Consider the following 22,413-nt stretch of genomic DNA (forward strand, 5'->3'; position numbering starts at 1 on the left):
ATTTGAAATTTATGACAACATTAGGAACTCATTTTACCTGCACTAACCGTGGCTTATTCTTACTTACATCTCTATTTGCTGATTGCTATGAGTACAAAGGATCTCCTTACCTGCTCCCAGTTGTAAGTAGATGATATATCTTTTTGATTGCAATACATTTTCTGGAGTTGCCTGAACTAATGAATCCCTCCACTTTTCAACGGTGGAATCAAAACTGATAATTGTAAAATGATCCTTTACGTTCATATCGCCTAAGATTCTAAGAATAGCTAACTTTGTCTGTAAATGAGAAAATAATACTTTTGTTACTGCCTCAGGTTAAGGATGCTCCTCTCTCCACTTGTGTTACCCAATGTCGGACAACATTCCACATGTGAAGCGGCAGAGGCAAACCTGACCAATGCAGCTCAAGAGGTTTCATCATCCAACTTTCCTCCCTCTGTTCTGTTGCAAAGAGGCTAGGAGTAGGAGAGAAGAATTTGAAAGCCACACTGCTGAAGATCAATATTTGCGCTGAAGCTAGGCAACTTCAGTTCTCAGCTGCGTGACCCGGTATCAGAAATTTATATGGCTCAATTTAAATTTGGGCCTGGATTTTGCCATGTCAATAATGATAACATATTCAGCATTCACTATTACTGTGTGCATTATGATACCCATAGAGATTGAAAACATTTTAGAAGATTTTTGAATTTTCAATTTCTGACTAGAGAAGGATAATGCCACAAGATTTTTACTATAACCTTTAAGACTTTTACTGTAACAAACAAGTTAAAAACAACATTTACTGGCCAGCGTTTTACATTGTTTGTGCAGGCACACTCCAAACCTGGCATTGTGCACTCGTGCAATATTTTGCTCAGCAGTCGTACCCAGCAGTCGGAAGTGCACCCACCAACAATGAAGCCGGCAAATAAGCCCATTAAGGAATTGCTTGAAAGCGATTTTATGTGGCCCGTCTACTCTTACAGTTGATGGGCAGGTAAATCGGCCAGGCAACCTTCATTTTTTGCACAGCCTCGATCCAGGGAGGGATTAAATATCTGAGGTGAAATATAATTTAAAGAAAGATGTTTGGGGGCTGATGCTTTTTAAGTTTTGCTATCCGGTGCTTGAATATGCTGCATAGGCAATTTGCTGCAGCTGTCTGCCTCCAGGGTGCTCGTTAGAAACGCCCGCCCATGGGACTTCCGGTGGCGGCCATGGAGGTGTAGGTCGCACATTTGATAGCTCCCGCCTGTGACGGACTTTTGGACCTTTTTCTCCAGGTTTTTTCTGGATTTTATTGGATGAATTGGTGGAGCGTGAGACGGTGAGGAGAAGTCCCCCTCCAGTGCATGAAGAATTGGACCAGAATTGGCCGTGTGAGAAGACAAAGTTTTACAAGAAAGACGGGAGCAGAGCCGGCAATGTGGGAAGACATAGCGGAGAAGCAGGGCCGCGGGGAGATGGCACAGTGATCGACAGAGCAGCTGGTGAAGTTTTTTGAGAAATGCTTCGCCAAGCTTAAGTAGGACGCACTGGACCCGATCAAGGCTTCGATTGGTCAGGTGGTGCAAAATCAAGAGATCCATGGATGTGCGATCCAGGAGGTGGAGAAAAAGGTGTCCGAGCACGAGGAATACATAACCGTGTTGGAGACCAAGGTGGAGATGATGAATGACCGCCAGAAAAGAATGCAGGAGAAGCTGGAAGACTTGGAGAATATGTCCAGGAGGCAGAACCTGAGTATCGTCAGCTTCCCTGAGGGCAGTGAGGAATCGGATGCCAGGGCCTATGTGACCAACATGTTGGAGAATTTGATGGGGGCTGAGGCATTCCCTCGGCATCTGGAAGTGGATAGAGCGCATAGAGCCCTCACGAAGAAGCCCCGAGTGAATTAGGCGCCGAGAGCAATGGTGGTATGTATGCACCGGTTCCTAGACACGGAACATATTCTGCGGTGGGCCAAGAAAGAACGGAACAACAGGTGGGAGAATTGTGAGCTGCGCATTTATCAAGACCTGGACGCGGATTTGGCCAAGAGGCGAGTCGGGTTTAATCGGGCAAAATCGTCCCTCTTTAAGAAGGGGGTGAAGTTCGGGATGCTGTACCCAGCGGGTCTGTGGGTCACATATGAGAACCGGGAATTCTACTTTGAAACACCAGACAATGCATTGACTTTCGTCAAGGAAAAAAGACTGGATGTGAACTAAAGGCACTGGAACCTTGGGGGAAGTATTACAATGGCAATTTGTTGATAATCACTTTTGTGCTGGTTTGAATAAGTAGTGTTATGTGCAATATGGGGCTGTTTTGAGGTCTAAAGTTAACTTTGTTTTACTAGGAGCTGTGTGAAGGGAGGGGGGGGGCATTTCTGTGGTTGTTTTTCCACTGTTTTTTCTACTGTTTGTTTATTGGGGAATGTGATGCTTTGAATATGTATGTTCAAGGGTGGGGGGAGGAGAGAGAACAATGGGAAGACAGTCAGTTTGCTGCCATGGGTGGGAGCTATCAGGTCAGCTAGGTCAGTGGGCTCATGGAAGCACAGTGGGGGGGCAAGCAGGTGACAAGTTTGAGCTTGATATGGGAGTTTGGGTTTCTGGTGCTGTTACCAGGGGGAGGGAGGGGGGGAAGAGCTGCTTTGCTGACAGGGGAGGAACTGCTACTAGGGGACAAATGGGAGGTCGGGGACGGCTGATGCCCGAGGGCGGGCCCGAGGAGGCCGGGGACACGAGCTGGAGGCTGGCCTAAAAAGGGTGATGGCTAGTTGGTAGGGGGGGAGGGCGTCGAGTACCCTGACCAAGCTGATTACATGGAATGTTAGAGGGCTGAATGAGCCAGTCAAGAGGGCTCGCGTGTTCCGCATCTGAGGGTGCTGAAGGCAGACGTGGCAATGTTACAAGAGACACACCTAAAGGTTACAGAGCAGACTAGATTGAGGAAGGGGTGGGTTGGCCAGGTATTTCACTCAGGGCTGGACTCAAAGACCAGGGGGTTAGCGATTCTGATTAATAAACGGGTGGCATTTGAGGGAGGGAGAATCGTGAATGCTCTGAACTGGGACGATGTGGAATTTATGAGGTGGGTGTTAGGTAAGATCCCAGACTTAGAGTCACATAACTTGATCATGGGGGGAGATTTTAACACAGTCATTGATCTGGAATTGGACCGGTCAAAATCCAGGACAGGGAGGGTGCCAGCTGCGGCAAAGGAATTGAAGGGGTTTATGGAACAGATGGGGGGATTAGACCCATGGAGGTTTGGACGGCCAAGAGCAAGGGCATTTTCTTTTTTCTCCCCTGTCCACAAGGTATACTCGTGGATCAACTTTTTTTCTTCTGAGCAGGGCCCTACTACTGGGGGTGGCGGACACTGAGTACTTAGTAATTGCAGTATCGGATCATGCCCCACATTGGGTGGATCTACGGGTTAGTTTGGAGAGTGGATAATGCCCGCTATGGAGGCTGGATGTTGGGTTGTTAGCAGATGAAGCGATCTGTGGGCAGGTGAACAAGACCATCCAGAACTACCTGGAAACAAATGATACGGGGGAGGTCTCTGCAGCAACGGGTTGGGAGGCTTTGAAGGCAGTGGTCAGAGGGGAATTCATCTCGATACGGGCCCACAGAGAAAAGGTGGAACGAGCTGAGAGGGATACCCCAGGTAGACAGGAGATACTCGGAAGCCTCAGGCGAGGGGTTACTGAAGGAGAGGCGGAGGATACAGGTGGAATTTGGGTTGTTGACTACAGGGAAGGTGGTGGAACAGCTGAGGAAGGCAAGGGGGGGCGATCTATGAGTATGGGGAAAAGGCAAGCAGAATGTTAGCGCACCAGCTCAGAAAAAGGGAGGCGGCCAGGGAGATAGGGAGAGTAAAGAGTAGAGGTGGGATTATGGTCCTGGACCCAGTGGGGGTGAATGAGGTGTTTAAGGACATTTACAGCAAATGATATGAGTCAGAACCCCCGGCTGGGGTGGAGGGGACGAGGCAGTTCTTGGGTCAGTTGAGGTTCCCGAGAGTGGATGAGGATCTGGTGGAAGAGCTGGGAGCCCCAATTGAAATTGAAGAAATAATGGAGGGTTTGGAGGGCATGCAATCTGGTAAGGCCCCGGGACCGGACAGCTACCCGGTGGAATTCTATAAGAAGTTTTCAGAGATCCTGGGCGTGATTCTCCACTCCCACGCTGGTTGGGAGAATCGCCTGGGCCGCCAAAATTTCTGGGGACGCCGGTCCGACGCCCTCCCGCAATTCTCCCAAGAGGCGGGAACGGCCCGGTCGGGTTTCGCGGGCCGCAGGCCGGAGAATCGCCGTAGACACCCAAAATGGCGATTCTCCGGCACCCCCGCTATTCTGAAGCCCGGATGGCCGAGCGGCCAGGCCAAAACTGCAGGTTCCCCCCGGCGCCGTCCACACCTGGTCGCTGCAGTCATGGGCGGTGCGTGAACGCTGGGGGGGGCGGCCTGTGGGGGGGGCGAGGGGGGATCCTGCACCGGGGCATACCTCAGATGTGGGGTGGCCCGCGATCGGTGCCCACTGGTCGTCGGGCCGTCCTCTCTGAAGGAGGACCTCCTTCCTTCCGCGGCCCCGCAAGATCCGTCCGCCATCTTCTTGCGGGGTGGACTTAGAGAGGACGGCAACCACGCATGCGCGGGTTGGCGCCGGCCAACTCGCGCATGCGCGGATGACGTGCGTTATGCGGCGCCGGCCACGTCATCTATGCGGCGCCGCTTTTACGCAGGCGGCAAGGCCTGGCGCGGGTAGATGACGCAGCCCCGATACTGGCCCATTGTCAGGGCCTGAATCGGTCGGGACCGGGGCCGTTCTGCGCTGTCGTGAACCTCGACGGCGTTCACGGCGGCGCGGCCACTTCGGCGTGGGGGTGGAGAATCGCGCCCATGGAGCCCACTGCTGGTGAGCGCATTTAATGAAGCAAGAGAGAAGGGAGTCCACCCCCCCAACAATGTTGCAGGCCTCGATTTCATTGATTCTGAAACAGGAGTCGGATTCGGAGCAATGGTGGTCATACAGGCCAATTTCTTGACTGAATGTGGACGCCAAACTGCTGGCTAAGATATTGGCCACAAGGATAGCGGACTGTGTCCCGGAGGTGATAGGGGAAGACCAGACAGGATTTGTAAAGGGCAGGCAACTCATGGCCAATGCTCGAAGGCTCTTAAATGTTATTCTGATGCCCTCAGAAGGAGGAGAGATGGAGGTGGTGGTCGCGATGGATGCGGAGAAGGCTTTTGATTGGGTGGAATGGGATTACCTGTGGGAGATGCTGGGAAGGTTTGGGTTTGGTGAGGGCTTCATAGACTGGGTGCAGTTGCTTTATCAGGCATCAGTAGATAGTATGCGTACGAACTGGTTGAGGTCGGGACATTTTAAACTACACCAAGGGACGAGGCAAGGGTGCCCCGTCTCCCCGTTACTGTTTGCTCTGGCTATAGAGCCACTGGCCATGCCGTTATGAACCTTTAGGTACTGGAAAGGGCTGGTTCGGGGTGGGGGGGGGGGGGTGGGGGGGTGCGGTGAGGGGGGGTGGAGCACTGGGTTTTGCCTTACGCAGATGACTTGCTCTTGTACATCTCAGACCCGTTGGATGGGATGGGAGAAGTTATGCGGATCTTAGGGGAATTTGGCAATCTTTTGGGGTATAAATTGAACATGGGGAAAGCCGAGATGTTCGTGATCCAGGCGGGAGGGCAGGAGAAGAGACTGGGAGAGCTGCCGTTTAGAATGGCAGGAAGAGGGCAGCACGGTGGCGTAGTGGATAACACTGGGACTGCGGCGCTCAGGAGCTGGGTTCGAATCCTGGCCCTGGGTCACTGTTCCTGTGGAGTTTGCACATTCTCCCCATGTCTGCATGGGTTTTGCCCCCACAACCCAAAGATGTGCAGGTTAGGTGGATTGGCCATCTAAATTGCCCCTTAATTGGAAAAATAATAATAATTGGGTACTCTAAATTTTAGAGGAAATAAAATAATGGTAGGAAGGAGCTTTTGAAATTTGGGGATCCAGGTGGCTCAGGAATGGGAGGCACTGCACAAGTTAAACCTATCCTGGCTCGTAGAACAAATGAAAGAGGACTTTAAGAGATGGGACATGCTCCCGCTATCACTGGCACGGAGGGTACAGACCGTGAAAATGACGGTCCTGCCCAGATTTCTGTTTGTCTTTCAATGCCTCTCCATCTTCATCCCGAGGACCTTTTTTCAACGGGTGAATAAGGTTATTTCGGGCTTTGTGTGGGCGGGTAAAACCCCGCGAGTGAATAAAGTGTTGCTGGAGCACAGTCGGGGGGGAGGGTGGGTTGGCGCTGCCGAACTTTTGTAATTACTACTGGGCGGCAAATATAGCCATGATTAGGAAGTGGGTAGTGGGGGGGTGGGGGTGGGGCGGTTTGGGAGCGAATGGAGGCGGCGTCATGTAAAGACACAAGTCTGGGAGCACTGACAATGGCACTTCTCCCATTCTCGCCGGCCCGATACTCCACAATTCCGGTGGTAGTGGCGGCTCTGAGAATCTGGGGGCAGTGGAGGAGATATAAGAGAGAAGAGGGAGCATCGGTTTGGACCCCGATTTATAATAACCATGGGTTTGTACCGGGTAGGCTGGATGGTGGGTTCCCGAGATGGCAGAGGGCAGGAATTAGGAGTACGGGGGATCTATTTATAGATGGGAGCTTCCCCAGTTTGAAAGCCTTGGAGGATAAATTTGAATTGCCAGTCGGGAATGGGTTTAGGTATCTGCAGATATGAGACTTTTTGAGAAAGCAGGTTCTGGCCTTCCTGCTACTGCTGCCAGGGGGATACAGGACAGAGTAGTCTCCAGTACTTGGGTGGGAGAGGGGAAGGTATCGGACATCAACCAAGAACTAATGGAATCGGAGGAAACTCTGGTGGAGGAGCTAAAGGGCAAGTGAGAAGACGAGCTGGGGGGAGAGATAGAGGTGGGTCTGGGGCGATGCCCTAAGCAGGATTAATACATCCTCATCATGTGCCAGGCTTAGCCTGATACAATTCAAGGTAGTCCACCGGGCTCACATGACGGTGGCCTGGATGAGCAAGTTTTCCGGGGTTGAGGACAGGTGTGCGAGGTGCACGGGAAGTCCAACAAATCATGTGAAATGAAAATGAAATGAATGTCCACATGTTTTGGGCATGCCCGAAGCTTAGAGTGTTTTGGCAGGGTTTCGCTAAGGTAATGTCCATGGTACTCAAAACACGGGTGGTGCCGAGTCCAGAGGTGGCGATCTTTGGAGTATCGGAAGAGCCGGGAGTTCAGGGGGCGAAAGAGGCTGACGCCTTGGCCTTTGCCTCCCTAGTAGCCCGGAGACAAATCTTATCAATGTGGAGGGACTCGAAGCCCTTGAGTGTAGAGACCGGGGTTAGTGACATGGCTGGGTTTCTCAGTCTTGAGAAAATAAAGTTCGCCTTAAGAGGGTCAATGCTAGGGTTCTCCCAGAGGTGGCAGCCGTTCGTCGACTTTCTCGGCGAAAATTAAAATGCTTGCAGAAGCAGAATTCAAAAAGTGGGGGGGGGGGGGGGGGGAGGGCCAGACGGTTGTTTTATTGTTGGGGGTGTGAAGATTGTAATGGGGGTGAAAATGTTTATTGTGCCATGTTTCGGTCATTGTTATTATTATAAAAATTGAAAAAACCGAATAAAAATATTTTGTTTTAAAAAGAAGCTCCAGCCCATACTCTCACTTTTCTGTGTGTACGATCTCTTTCCCACCACTCTGGCAACGCCAAGCTGCTCTCACTGCGTGTGTCACGCTGACGGTCCGTTAATTGACCAGCCAGCTTGAAATCGTGCTCAGGGACCGATCGTGGAATTAAAACAAGTGCATTTTGTGTCGAGCAGGTGCACCCGTTAGCTCAAGCTTCAGGCCATTATCTCAAAAGGCAATTTATACTTTTTTTTTTAAATGTTTTATTGAAATTTTTTCGATCAAAATTTTTACCCCTTACAGACAAACATAACAGTAAAGAAAGTTTAACAATAAACAAATGGCTAATCAACATGGTCAATTTATACTTTAAACTGGAGAAAGATTTCCCTATTTAACTTTTAAAACAACCATGCCCCGGACTGAAGCTGCGCTATGAGGCCAACATTCTCATGAAGGGTTTGCCAAATATTTTTCAGTAAAATCTTTAAAATCAATGGAACTTTTATTCTTTCATCACTAGATGGGTTGGATGAATTATATTACCTGTTTGAATTTGAGGCCACGCATAGAAAAGCTCCGGTCTATCACAAAGATGACATTCTTAGGCACTTTGGGCAGATTTGCAGGTGCAAAATGGTGGACAAAGTAGCCATTCACAATCTGAAATAACATTTGTGAGGCAATTGGTGAAATGTTACACACGTGAACAAATAGAAACTATTTTGAATTGTCATCTAATCACCTGTATGCCGCCACTAGACAGAGCTCTATTGACATCATACCGTATGACAAAGTCTCCATCCAACAGTGTTTCGCTGCAATCTTGACATTTCCGCTGTTGCTCCAGGGTTGGTTTAAAGGAAATATGAGCCTGAATTGAGTTTGATTTTAGATTTCAATTATTCCATTCTGAAGGAAAGGTTAAAGATGCCTCCATCAAGTTCGGAAATGCATACCTTTGTTCCAGTTCTATTCTTCACCAGAGCTTGTTCCAGGTCATCCGTTAAAAACGTTCCATGAACATTGAGAAAGGCAATGCCCTCCGGTTCAAAAATATGGACATCAATCTGAAAACATTAACGCCAATATTAAGAAATTTACTTATAATTTCATTGCATGTCAAACGATGCTTAAAATGTTTTAGTTATGGAATGTCAATTAACCACTTTACCTGGAAGTGACTGACAAGCTGCATAGGTTTTACTCTGAGGATCATCTCATATTTCCCCAATTTGCGTTTTAATAATTCTTCATAAGTTACTTCAAAAGTAACTTTTTTGGCTGGTGCAACATTTACTGACACTTTAAACATCTCCATTTTTCTTCCAGATGCTCTTTGTACACCAGGAAACAAGTAAAAGTTAAACAATGTGAGTCATCACAAAGTGGTTGCCTTCACTTTGAGAGCAGAGCATGAAAATAATTCAACCTGGAAAGTTTGTAACTCCTGAACTCTCCGGGGTAGGGTTGTGAATCAAGTTTCCACAGCACCTGCCAACTACTAAGCCACCCTGCACCCCCCCCCCCCCCCCCCCCCCCCCAACCACCACCTCCATATCTCTCACCATTCTCTGCCAATTATTCTGCAATAATATGAGTATAACTTACTTTACCAAACCGGCAGTCTGTCCCCTGGAAACTGCTGCATTGTACTGTTGCCGAGCAGCTTCCTTTTCCTTCACATCTCCCGAGTACTTTACTCCATCTATAGTCCTACAGAGGATGGAAACAGAAGAATGAATTAGCAAATTTAGAAAGACACTCACTATTAGGGGAGGCAATGGCGTAGTGGTATTGTCACTGGACTAGGAATTCAGCGACCCCAGGATATTGCTCTGGAGACCTGGGTTTGAATCCCACCAGGGCAAATGGTGGAATTTGAATTCAATAAAAATCTGGAATTAAAAATCTAATGGTGACCATGAAACCATTGTCAATTGTTGTAAAAACCTATCTGGTTCACTAATACCCTTTTGGGAAGGAAATCTGTCACCCTTATCTGGTCTGGCCATCATGTGACTCCAGACCCACCAGCAAAGTGGTTGACTCTTAAATGCCCTCAGGGAAATGCAATAAATGCTGGCCCAGCCATCAATGCCCACACATCCCACAGACAAATAAACGTTTAAACCATGATTAGCTACACTCATTGCTTGGGCAAGTGGGATTAAAGTTAATTTTCCATAATTGTTTTTCTGTGAATAAACTGGGCCATTACAAGAACAAATCATGTTTTCAGGCTGGGTATTTTCTGCATACTTAACCACAATGCTTGAAGTGACACAATACAAAGAACTGAAAATTCAATCTCAATAATTTACAGTAATTAGAATCAAATCTTTTTTTAAAAATACTGTGATAATCTAAGGAAAGATGTGCTGGCCTTGAAAGGGTTCAGTGGAGGTTCACAAGAATGATCCCTGGAATGAAGAGCTTGTCGTATGAGGAACCGTTGAGGACTCTGGGTCTGTACACGTTGGAGTTTAGAAGGGTGTGGGAAATCTTATTGAAACTTATAGGACACTGTGAGGTCTGGATAGAGTGGACGTGGAGAGGATGTTTCCACTCGTAGGAAAAACTGGAACTAGAGGACATAGACTAAAGGGACCATCTTTTAAAACAGAGATGAGGAGGAATTTCCTCAGCCAGAGGGTGGTGAATCTGTGGAACACTTTGCCGCAGAAGACTATGGAGGCCAAGTCACTGAGTGTCTTTAAGACAGAGATAGATAGGTTCTTGATTAATAAGGGGATCAGGGGTTATGGGAAGAAGGCAGGAGAATGGGGATGAGAGAAATATCAGCCATGATTGAATGAGAGGCAGACTCGATGGGCCGAGTGGCCTAATTCTGCTCCTATGTTTTATGGTCTTAATCCTCACGAGGGCCACAAGAGATCACTCACTGACCTCCCTGTGGGGCTCGTGGAATAAAGATTCTACAGGGAGATCAATGAGTGATTCCTGTGAGGGTTATCACAAATACCATGATGTTCAGTTATGTTTCTCTAGAATGGTTGTCAGCATTAAATAGCCTTCGGAGGACTTAATCCATAATCATATTCATGTGAGGCCGATATGTAAAGTTAGTTTGGGAATGTGTGCGCTAGAATTATTAACCAAATCGTTTCTTCAGTAATCCAAGCTAAGAGGGGTCAAAACATTCACTTAGATTACAAATACACTGAAAAATGTTAATAATTATGGATAAATAGCTCAGAAATTAATTTGTGCAGTCATTTTAATCTCTTTAAAAACGAATTTGTGTGGTACAACAATAATTGTACCAAAGTGCCTTCACTTAATAGGCGAACCAAAGTGGTGCAGAAGCACAATCTTATACAATGTTTCATTCAACTCTCTAAGTAGCAATGCATTACCTGGCTTCCCAATATGTCCATGAATTTTGCATTATCAATTTAGTGGAAAGTTGGCAAATAGTCAGATGTGTTAGAAATTTATTATTTAAAATTGCTGGCTTCATATATTCTGATTATGCATCGTCCAATGCATATTCTGATGATGCACAGAACTAAGAGAGGCAGCAGCAGAAAGAGGGCTAGTTATCGGTATTTAAAACTGTCTCTTGTCCTGCTCTCAGCAGCAGCACAAGTTGCAGGATGCAGTCTCAGGATGTACTTGGGGGAGGAAAACAAATCGCATAACAGCCTCTGAAGCTGAATGTCTGAGGTACCTCATTAATTTCCAGCTCTATTTTTCTTTATTCATTCATAATATTTGTGCATTATTGGTAACGCAAGCATGCCGGAACAATGGCAGATTGCCTTCCCTAAAAGACATTAGTGAAGCAGATGGATTTTTGCAACAACCCAGTAGATCAATGAATTTACAGTGCAAAAGGAGGCCATTCGGCCTATCAAGTCTGCACCAGCTCTTGGAAAGAGCACCCCACTTAAGCCCACACCTCCACCCTATCCCCGTAACCCAGTAACCCCACCGAACCGAAGGGCAATTTATCATGGCCAATCCACATAACCCCGCACATCTCTGGACTGTGGGAGGAAACCGGAGCACCCGGAGGAAACCCTGCGCAGACACGGGGAGAACGTGCAGACTCCGCACAGACAGTGACCCAAGCCGGGAATCGAACCTGGGACCCTGGAGCTATGAAGCAACTGTGCTAACCACTATGTTACCGTGCTGCCCCAGTAGATTCATGGTCACCATCAATGGACCTAGCTTCATTCAAATTCAAAAACTTCCATCGGGGTATCTGAACTCACATCTCCAAATTATTAGTCCAGTATAACAACCAAACTTGGAACGTCTTGGGTTCATGCTCTTTCTCAACATGGTGGAACTATCCTAGATTGGTTCCATTCTTATTTATCAAATCATAGCCAGAGAATTGTCTTCAATGGCTTCTTCTCCCACTCCCCCCGTCTTACCTCTGGCCCCCTATCCTTGGCCCCCTGTTTCTTATCATTGTTCATGGCATGTCAGTATAGCTGGCAAGAGAGTATTTATTGCTCATCCCGAAATGCCCTTGAGAAGGTGGTGGTGAGTGGTCTACTTGAACTGCTGATGTCCATGTTATACAGGTACAAGGGAGCTCCAGGATTTTGACCCAGCAACAATAAAGGAATGACAATGGTCGGGATTCTCCGTCCCACCAGTCCCGTTTTCCGGCGTGGCCGCTCCCACCGGCAGCAGGATTCTCTGTTCCCGCAGCCAGCCAATGGGATTTCCCATTGCCACCCCACACCGTCGGGAAACCCGCGGATGTGAGTGCGCTGCTGGCAAAGCAGAGGATCCCGCCGATGGAGAATATATTTGATGGTGTGCGTCTTGGAGGACAGCATGCAAGAACTGGTGTTCCCATGTACCTGCTGCTGGTTGCAGGTTTGGAAGGGAATGTCAAAGGAACCTTGGCGAGCTACTGTAGTGAATCGTAGAGATGGGACACACTGCTAACCACAGTGCATTGGTGATGGATGGAGTAAATGTTAAAGGTGGTAGATGGGGCAGCAATTCTTTGTCTTGAATAGTGTTGAGCTTCTTGAGTGTTGTTTGAGCTGCACTCAACCAGGCAAGTGTACTGCATCACACTCCTGACTTGTACATTGTAGATAGTGGACAGCTTTTGGAGGGTCAGGAGGTGAGTTACTCGCTGCAGAATTCCCAGCTGCCAATCTGCTCTTGTAGCCACAGTATTTATGCAGCTGATCTAGTTAGGTTTCTGGTCAATGGTGATCCCCAGGATGTTGCATTATTCAGGGTGGTAATGCAGTGGAATGTCTGGGACGATAATGAGATTCTTTCTTGGTGGGGATGATCATTGCCAGGCGCAAATGTTACTTATCACTTAGCGCAAGTTTGAATGTTCTTCAGGTCTCCCTGCATGTGGGCAGAGATTCTTCAGTATCTGCGGAGTTGCAAATGGAACTGAACAGTGTGCAACGATGAGCAAACATTCCCAATTCTGCCCTTATGGTGGAGGAAAAGTAATTGATGAAGCAGCTGAAGATGGTTCAGCCTAGGCTATTGTCCTGAGGAACACCTCCTGTGATGTCCTAGGGCTGAGATGATTGGCCGCCAACAACCACAACTATCTTCCTTTGTGCTCGGTATGATACTTTCATTATTTGTTTTATTGTCCATCTCCATCCATGACTCGATGTGGCAAGTCTGCAGCACTCTGATCTGATCCATATGTTGAGGGATTGCTAACTTCTCTAAGCAAACTTCTGCTGTATAGCATGCATGAAATCCTGCATTGTAGCTTTACCAGGTTGGCATTTCTTTCACAGGTATGAATAATGTAGCACCAGGCATGTTTTCCTTTATTCCCCATTGAACTCAGGGTGGTCCCTTGGCTTAGTGATAAGGGTAGAGTAAGGGTCATGCGATTACAGATGCGGCAATTAGCAGAAACAGATTTGCATTAAACCACACATTGCCTCGTAAATGTCTGGTTTGAGCTGAGAAATCTGTTCTGAATCAATTTCTTTTTCATGTTTGACCTGGTGCTATGAGACATTATGGGGTCTGGAGTCAATGCTGAGGACTCTCAGGGTCACTTTCTCCTGATTGAAGACCATTGTGCTAAGCTGCCACCTCTGGTGAATCTGTGCTGTCTGGATCTGGTGGGGCAGCTCAGGAGGAGTCTGGGGCACTGAAAGGCATGATTCTGAGAGTGTGACTGGTCTGTGGGACAGCTCTCCCAATTTTGGCACAAGTCCTCAGATGTTAGTGAGGAGTTGACTGGGCAGGGTGCGCATTTACCAGTGTCAGAATGTCCATTCAGTTTTATTTAAATTTTATTTTCTGTAGCAGTTGGTGCAACTGATTGGTTAATCCATTTCAGAGAGCAGTTCAGAGACACCCTTGCCATGGGCTTGGGGTCACAAGAAGGCCAGACCAGAGAAGGGCAGCAGATTTCCTTCCTTAAAGAAAATCGGTGAAGTAGATGGGTTTTTATGTCAATTTGGTGGTTTCATAGCCACCATTGCTGAGGCTAGCGGGTGGAATTTCCCTCTGGGGGTGTGAAACAGAGGTTGGGATTGTTTCGAGACCCAAACTCATTCTCAGAGCAAATAGTCATTCACCTGTGATTTTCCCTGCGATGGTAGGTGGACTCTTGAAGCTGAAGGGCCAATCAGAGGCTTTGTAGCTTGAGAGGAAAAGCAGGTTTCAATGGAAGGGAAGTAAGAGGCTCCTTTCGCCAGCATTTTAAAAATATTTAATTAAAAAAAGATTCAGTAGCCAGGTAACCACTGTTGGAGGGGAGAGGGGACCTACAGGACGGTCCTGCACCCATTCCGGCAAAAAGGGCCTTTGGGCCTTCTGCAAGAACTTAAACTGGCCCTCATGGGCTGCGGGAAGCTGGAGGACTGTTGTGGGGTGTTGGTTAGTTTGGTTGGCCTGAGGAAATCTTCGTATTCATACAGAGACTAATTGAAAGTTTTTATGGTTTATCCAAACTTGTTAAAAATATACAGTGAAGGGTACAAGCTAGGAGCTGTCTCCATACTTAGGTATGTACGTGGTCCAAAACCACACTGACCCAAAGGAGTGGATCTTGTGTTCACAGAATCATAGGCCGGGATTCTCCCCTACCCGGCAGGGCGGGGGGTCCCGGCGGGATGGAGTGGCGGGAACCGCATGTGCAGGGGGGGTGTCACTTCCGCATCAGCCATCGCGGAGGCTGTGGCCGAAGCGGAAGGAAAAGAGTGCCCCCACAGCACAGGCCCGCCCGCGGATCGGTGGGCCCCGATCGCGGGCCAGCCCACCGTGGGGGCACCCCCCGGGGCCAGATCACCCCCCCAGGACCCCGGAGCCCGCCCGTGCCGCCAGTCCCGCCGGTAAGGTAGGTGGTTTGATTCACGCCAGTGGGACTGGCATGACAGCAGCAGGACTTCGGCCCATCGCGGGCCGGAGAATCGCTGGGGGGGGGGGCCCGCTGACCGGCACGGCGCGATTCCCGCCCCTGACAAATTTTCAGTGCCGGAGAATTTGGTGGCCAGCGGGGGCGGGATTCGCGCCGCCCCCCGGCGATTCTCCGACCGGCGGGGGGGGGTCGGAGAATCCCGTCCATAGAATTTACAGTGCAGAAGGAGGCCATTTGGCCCAGCGAGTCTGCACTGCCCCTTACAAATAGCACCCTACTCAAGCCCATGTATCTACTCTTCCCGTAACCCAGCAAACACCACTTAACCTTTTTGGACACTAAGGGCAATTTAGCATGGCCAATCCACCTAACCCGCACATCTTTGGACTGTGGGAGGAGAGCGCAGCACCCAGGGGAAACCCACGCAGGCACGGGGAGAACGTGCAGACTCCGCACAGACAGTGACCCAGTCGAGAATCGAACCTGGGACCCTGGAGGTGTGAAGCAACTGTGCTAACCACTATGCCACCGTGCTGCCCTTCTTCTTTTCCATGATGCTGTGGGTGGTATTATACTCAGTACCACATTCACCCTTTGTGTGTCAAAGCCTTAAACTACAAGGACGACTGGAAAATACTGGTTGGCTTCCTTTAATCGGCCTCAATTAGACCAATGAGCCGAATCTGCTCTCCCCCCTCCCATGACCCAGAAGCAGGATGGAGCCATGGAACCAGCATGCCAGCTGTTAGGGCTAATTTATGGCCCTGTTCAACTCCAACCCTGGCCCCAGATGGATCAAAAATCCAGCCCTCACTTTTTATTCCAGATTTATTTAATTAACAATGGAAAATAAATTCCCCAATTTCTGAGTTGGATTTGAACTCACATCTCCAGATGTTCTCACCTACATCCTCAGTGCGATCATCCAAGAATGCAAAATAGAGGTCAGATCATGCACAGATGGACAGTTGCGATTCACTTTTCCCGCCGGCAGTACACCCCAGCCCACGGGTTTCCCAGTGGCATGTGTGGTTTCAATGGGAAATTCCGTTAACAAGCGGTGGGATGAGAGAGAATCCCACCGCCAAAGAATGGCTTGCGCTGGGAAATCCGCGGCTGGGGGACCGGAGAATCCAGCCCAATATGTAAATAGCCTACCAAATGATTCACAGATATGTGGCAGGGGTCACTTGAGCATATCAAGGTAGTCACAGAGAGAAAAATATTAGCTTCACAATTCGTAAGATTGTATTGCTTACATATAAAGATTAGTTATAACCGTTAAGCACAATCTGCCTCTGCCTCCAGTCTAACTCTAAATTCAAGCACAAATCGCCTTGCAAGCTTAAAAATTAATAAAGAAATCTCTACTTTAATTTTCAATTTACAAGCTGAAAGTGAAACAGCTCTTGTTTAAGATCACATTAATCATCAGTTTGGGTTGTATCTTGTTTCTAAAACTGCCAACTGAAAACAAACAGAGTGCATCATACTACTAATTGCAAAAGCTGGTTGCATTCTTCTACAATTCCAAAAAACAAAATTAGAAATCGCAAAAGTGCACATGCTTCCCAGCCTATGCACTGTCCAGTCTCGCTATTATTTTGTGTAGTTCAGTACTTAGCAATTTAAAAGAACATATGAATTAGGAGCACGCGACCCTTCAAGCCTGCTCCACCATTCAGTACGACCATGGCTAACCTGATTATAACCTTACCTCCTCAGTCTTGCCTACCCCTAATAACCTTTCACCCCTTTGCTTGTTACGGATGCATCTACCACTGCCTTAAACATATTCAAGGACTCTGCTTCCTCTGCCTTTTGCGGAAGAGAGTTCCAAAGGCTGACAATCCTCTGAGAGAAAGAAATTCTCCTCATCTCTCTTGGAAATGGGTGACCCGGTAGCACAGTGGACAGCATGGTAGCACAGTGGTTAGCACAGTTGCTTCACAGCTCCAGGGTCCCAGGTTCGATTCCCGGCTGGGTTACTGTCTGTGCGGAGTCTGCACGTTCTCCCCGTGTCTGCGTGGGTTTCCTCCGGGTGCTCCGGTTTCCTCCCACAGTCCAAAGATGTGCAGGTTAGCTGGATTGGCCATGCTAAATTGCCCTCAGTGTACAAAAGCGTTAGGTGGGATTACTGGGTTACAGGGATAGGGTGGAAGTCTGGGGTTAAGTCTGTGGAAGGGCTGGTGCAGACTCGATGGGCCGATTGGCCTCTTTCTACACTGTAAATTCTATGATCTACGATCCCTTATTTTTAAACAGTGGTCCCTGGAACTAGGTTCTTCCACAAGAGGAAACATCCTTTCCACATTCACCCTGTCAAGTCCCCTCAGGATTTTAAATGTTTCAATCAAGTTACCTCTTACTCCTCTAAACTCCAGCAGATACAAGCCCAGCTTGTCCAAGCTTTCCTCATAAGACAACCCACCCATTCCAGGTATTCGTCTATAAAGCTTCTCTGACCTGCTTCCAACGCACTTACATCCTTCCTGAAATAAGGGGACCACTGTTGTGCCCAGTATTCCAGATGTGGTCCCACCTATGCCATGGATAACTGAACCTCCCTACTTCTGTATTCAAAAGTATTCAGCTCCCTGATTTCAGGTAAAGTTAGGTCTTCAAGATGCTTCAAGTCTCCACTTTCTGACCGACTCTTGTAATTATTAATAGTGTGAACCGCTGATGGAAATTCCAGACAGCTTCAATCAGTTGTTTACCTTGTTAATAGCTACACAATGCAATCAGAAAGTGGGGAATTCAAACTGATTCATTCTGGTGGTTTTACCTTGGATCACAAATAACAGGCAATATGTGTGAGCAAAAACGCGTGATGATGCGTGGTGGAGACTACAGCCAAAAGTATATGGTATTTAACAAAGTCATTAAGATTTGTGAGAGATGGCAAGAGTCTGCCATCATACGTTATTAAAAAATGGTCAGGGATCAATAAGTAACTAGAAGAAAGAGAATTAATATAAACCACTAATAATATAATACAAAAATGAGGTATGGGGATGCGTCCACATTTATCCCTAATTTAGTAGTTTGTCAGGTAATTGTGGCAGATACATACATGGTAAAATTGGTAATGAATGCTGTTTTGGGCAGTTCAATTTCAAAGAGGGCTTCCCTGGACTGAGTTGCCCTGTTTACCACTCGACTTGTTATCACATTGTGAGCGAATCGAGATGTAATTTTGGAATCGATCTTCAAGCTGTAGACTTCAATCTTTTCCCGATCCTGAAGAAATTAGAAAATTGTTTTAACTGGTGAAGAATTATAATGAATCACTGTATTGTGAACAAAGTAAAGCTGCTTTGATATTGGGCTGGCTGTCACAGCGTGTGTCTTGTTAGAAAAACATGCTTACCAGTCCAAGGATAACCAACGGAACTATGGGAGGCAGAGGGCTCTTTCTAGCCACCTGCCTTAAAGAAAATGTCTGAAAGGTTTCCCTTCGCGGAACAATGACCGCATAAAGAGCCCTGCCCTACCCAATCAAACCCACTCACCTAACATTGCATCAGTTTGTTTCAGATGCTACAGTACCACAAACTATTATGACTAATAACTTGACAGAAAATCCTTGGACGAGGAAGTCCCAGAATAATAAAAATAGATTAATTTGTTACCAATGGTAACAAATTAAGATCAAGGTTTATATGCCAAGTAGTATTTGGATGCAGATTATGCAAATCCATTTTGCTTAGGACCCCACAGATAATTTTGTCTGATCAATTTAGGCTGGATTTGCTACTGGGCCTCAATAAGTAGAAGATCCAAGACACACTGCCAATTTTGCAATCTCATAATTTAATGAAAATTGTTTAAAATCCCCTGATGTTGAAAATTTCATACTGTACACAATTTCCTCATTTCACAATTAATTAAAATTTATACTTGGCTTCAGATCATCCAAGGTCTAATTGAAATGAACTGAAAATCCAACAAATGTCAGAAATACTGACATCTCCGTCACTATCTGGCAGATTTCCCTTCCTGATGAAATTACCAGCTGCCTTACAATCAACACTGTCTCACACCCACTACGAAAACTGAACAATTCGCAACAATCACGATCATGGTGTAACTCAAAGAATTACAGAAATGACACCCCCACCCCCTTCCAGTCTGCCCTGCTGCTCTCTATCAGTTACCAGTACCAGTCCACAAGTGTTTACTGTGAAGAGATAGCATTGACATTATCAAAAAGATACAAACACGAAATTGGCCCTTTGCACATCTATGTGCTTTTCTTTGGAAGAATGGAGCTTTTTTAGAAACAAACAAGAGCAACTTGTATTTAACACAGTAAAATATCTTTAACACAATGAAATGTGCTTCACTGCAAGAATGTTATAAAGCAAGCGTTTAGTACATAGCTACACAGGACGATATTAAGGCAGATGACCAAAAGCTTGATCAAAGTAGATGGTTTTAAGGAGCGTCTTAAAGGAGAAAAGAAAGATAGAGAAGTGGAGAGGTTCAGGGAGAGCATTCCAAAGTTAAGAGCCTTGACAGCTGAAGTTAAGTGACAGAGAGATTAAAATCACGGTACTCAAAAGGCCTGAATTTATAGAGCGCAGATATCTCAGTAAATTGTGGGGTGGGAGGAATTACAGAGCTGGGGAGGGCGAGGCCATGAAGGGATTTATTAACAAGGATGATAACAACAATGGGCAGCACAGTAGCATAGTGGTTAGCACAGTTGCTTCACACCTCCAGGGTCCCAAGTTCGATTCCCAGCTTGGGTCACTGTGCGGAGTCTGCACGTTCTCCCCGTGTCTGCGTGGGTTTCCTCCGGGTGCTCCGGTTTCCTCCCCCAGTCCAAATATGTGCGGGTTAGGTGGATTGGCCATGCTAAATTGCCCTTAGTGTCCCAAAAGGTTAAGTGGGGGTTACTGGGTTTTGGGGATAGGGTAGATACGTGGGCTTGAGTAGGGTGCTCTTTGTAAGGGCCGGTGGGACGAATAGCCTCCTTCTGCACTGTACATTCTATGAAATTATCATTTCAAAATTGAGACCTGCTTAACCAGGAAGCTATGCAAGCAAGCACAGGGGTAATGGGTGAACAGGACTTGATGTAAGGATGCAGACAGCAGTTTCAGGTGACCTCAAGTTTATGGAGGGGAGAACACGGGAAGCCAGCCAGAAGAGCATTGGAATGGTCAAATCTAGAAATAACAAAGCACTGGATGAGGGTTCCATTGGAAGATAATCTGAGATAGTGGCAGGGTCAGGTGATGTTACAGAGGTGGTAAAAGGTGATCTTAGTGTTGACGCAACTATACATTGGAAAGCTTATTTCTGGGTCAAATGTGACACCAAGATTGTGAAAAGTCCAGTTCAGCCTCAGGCCATAGCCAGGGAGAAGGATAACATCAGTGGATGGGGAACAGAATGTCTGGTGCGGACCAATGATATTGGCTTTTCCGTTCCCGGTATGTAGTTGGAAGAGATTTCTGTTCCTCCATAACTTAATGGTGGAGAAGCAACCTGACAATTTAGGGACAGTGGAGGAATCATGAGGAGAGGCAGTGAGGTAGAGCTACATGCCGTCAGCATATATGTAGAAATAGACACTGTGCTTTAGATGATGTTTTTGAGAGGCTGCATGTAGAAATAGAACATGGCAAGCATAGATACTTGAGAGTAAGAAGAGTAACAGTGAGGGAGTAGGAAGGAGGAAGAGAAACCATTGCACTTGATTCTCTGTCTACAATTTGACAGATAAGAACAGCACCAAGAGAGAGCAGCACCATCCAGCTGGATAAGTAAGAAGTCTTACAAAACCAGGTTAAAATCCAACAGGTTTATTTGGAATCACGAGCTTTCTGAGCGTAGCTCCTTCATCAGATGAGTGAATAGGTAGGTTACACAAACAGAATATATAGACAAAGGCAATAATGCAAGATGATAGATTGAATGTGAGTCTTTGCAGGTAATTAAGTCTTTACAGGTCCAGATGATGTGAATGGAGGGATAAATAAGGGTGGAGAGGCGTTGGAGGACGGTGTAGTCAACCATGTCAAAGATTGCAGACAGGTTGTCAAAGAGGAGGGATAGCTTACCTTTCTCACAGTAACTTAAGATATAATTGCTGACTTTGAGTGCCATTTTGGTATTGTGGTAGAGACAGAAACTGATGGAGAGATTCAAACTTGGAGTTGTGGGAAAGATGGGTAAAGATTTGGGAGGGCTGTGGAGAGGAAAGGGAGATGAGATAGGGGGCAATAGTTTTCAGGGATGTAGAGTTCAAGGTTTTTTGAGAGGGATGATTGGACTTGGAGGAGGCAGGGACAGAACATGAAGGGAAAGAACCCATAAAAATATTCGCGAACATGGGAGCAAGAATGGGAAATTGGGTGGTCAGCGTTTTATTGGCAAAAGAGTTGATCGAGCAGGAGGTGGGTCTCATGGACAAGATAATCTTGGTGAGGGCATGAGAGGACAAAGAAAGGAAATTTGAGTTCAGGAATAGGGCCGAGGGGAACCTTAGAGAGGAAGTTTGACCCAGTGGTAGAGGGGTGTGTGAGGGAAGGGGGGAGAGGGGTAGATGATCGCATGGTGTTTATGTTAGTGATATCAAAGTTCATGAGCTCTTCACACTTGCTGTTGGAGGTGAGGCTGGAAGAGACAGGGAAAAAGGATTTAATAAGACATTTTGCAGAAAAAAGAAGCTGGAGGTTCCTAGGTATTCCAGGGCCAAACCAAACTAACTTCTTGTAGCACAAATTATATTGCCAGTTTAAAAGACCTGGTAAACAATACCTACTTTGTATTTCAGCCCCCTTGTGATTCTTTTCTATTATCAAAAATAAAAAGAACATGATTTTTAGTGAATGTATAAGTACATTGGCTTTTGAGAGGAAAAACATTTTTGGTAAGTGTGTCACCTAACAAGGAGATAGCAGTTGAATGTAAAACATGAGAAAAGCCATTTAGTAACTCAGCTAAAGACATAGCGAATTAATGATTCAGATATGATTCTGTGATCAGCCTCAATAAACAACATCTGAAGTTACTCCCAAATAATAAAAGGAATGAACATGGTCAACCCTGATTACAACAAACACAATGGGATCAACAAGGCAGTTTGTTTTCATCAATATTTAAGTATTGGTGTTCCAGGAATGGGGCTTCACCAGTCAATGGAGAAAAGGGTTTCTAACGATGAGGTGTTTGTGACACTGAGATTGTAATAGCTAGATACCATGGGCGGGATTCTCTGTCGGCCAACGGCGAAATTGGGAAAGGCGATTAGGCGGAGAACAGGTTCGATGCCAGAAGTTGCGGAGGGTGCAGATTTGATGCCAAATCGCAATTCTCCGTCACTTCGACAGCGGCATCAATGCGTCCCTGAACGCACATACAGGAGACACCGTTTGCATACCATTAGCGG

At 46.8% G+C, this 22,413-nt stretch overlaps 1 protein-coding gene across 5 annotated transcripts in view; it reads right to left on the minus strand.

Moving 5' to 3' along the window:
* LOC140388482 (inter-alpha-trypsin inhibitor heavy chain H3-like) overlaps nt 1-22,413 on the minus strand; it is a 66,001-nt gene that overhangs the window by 37,910 nt on the left and 5,678 nt on the right. For 4 of the 5 annotated variants that reach the window (XM_072472754.1, XM_072472752.1, XM_072472751.1 and 1 more), the window contains exons 2-9: nt 21,787-21,816; nt 18,085-18,251; nt 9,269-9,373; nt 8,832-8,994; nt 8,617-8,727; nt 8,403-8,531; nt 8,204-8,320; nt 111-279 (exon numbers count right to left, since the gene is read on the minus strand). In XM_072472754.1, the coding sequence (XP_072328855.1) occupies nt 111-279; nt 8,204-8,320; nt 8,403-8,531; nt 8,617-8,727; nt 8,832-8,994; nt 9,269-9,373; nt 18,085-18,251; nt 21,787-21,816 (991 nt within the window). The remainder of the gene's footprint in view (nt 1-110; nt 280-8,203; nt 8,321-8,402; nt 8,532-8,616; nt 8,728-8,831; nt 8,995-9,268; nt 9,374-18,084; nt 18,252-21,786; nt 21,817-22,413) is intronic. The other variant, XM_072472753.1, reaches the window with a different exon arrangement.

Source organism: Scyliorhinus torazame, chromosome 13 (genome assembly GCF_047496885.1).
Source record: "Scyliorhinus torazame isolate Kashiwa2021f chromosome 13, sScyTor2.1, whole genome shotgun sequence".
Taxonomy (NCBI): Eukaryota; Metazoa; Chordata; class Chondrichthyes; order Carcharhiniformes; family Scyliorhinidae; genus Scyliorhinus; species Scyliorhinus torazame.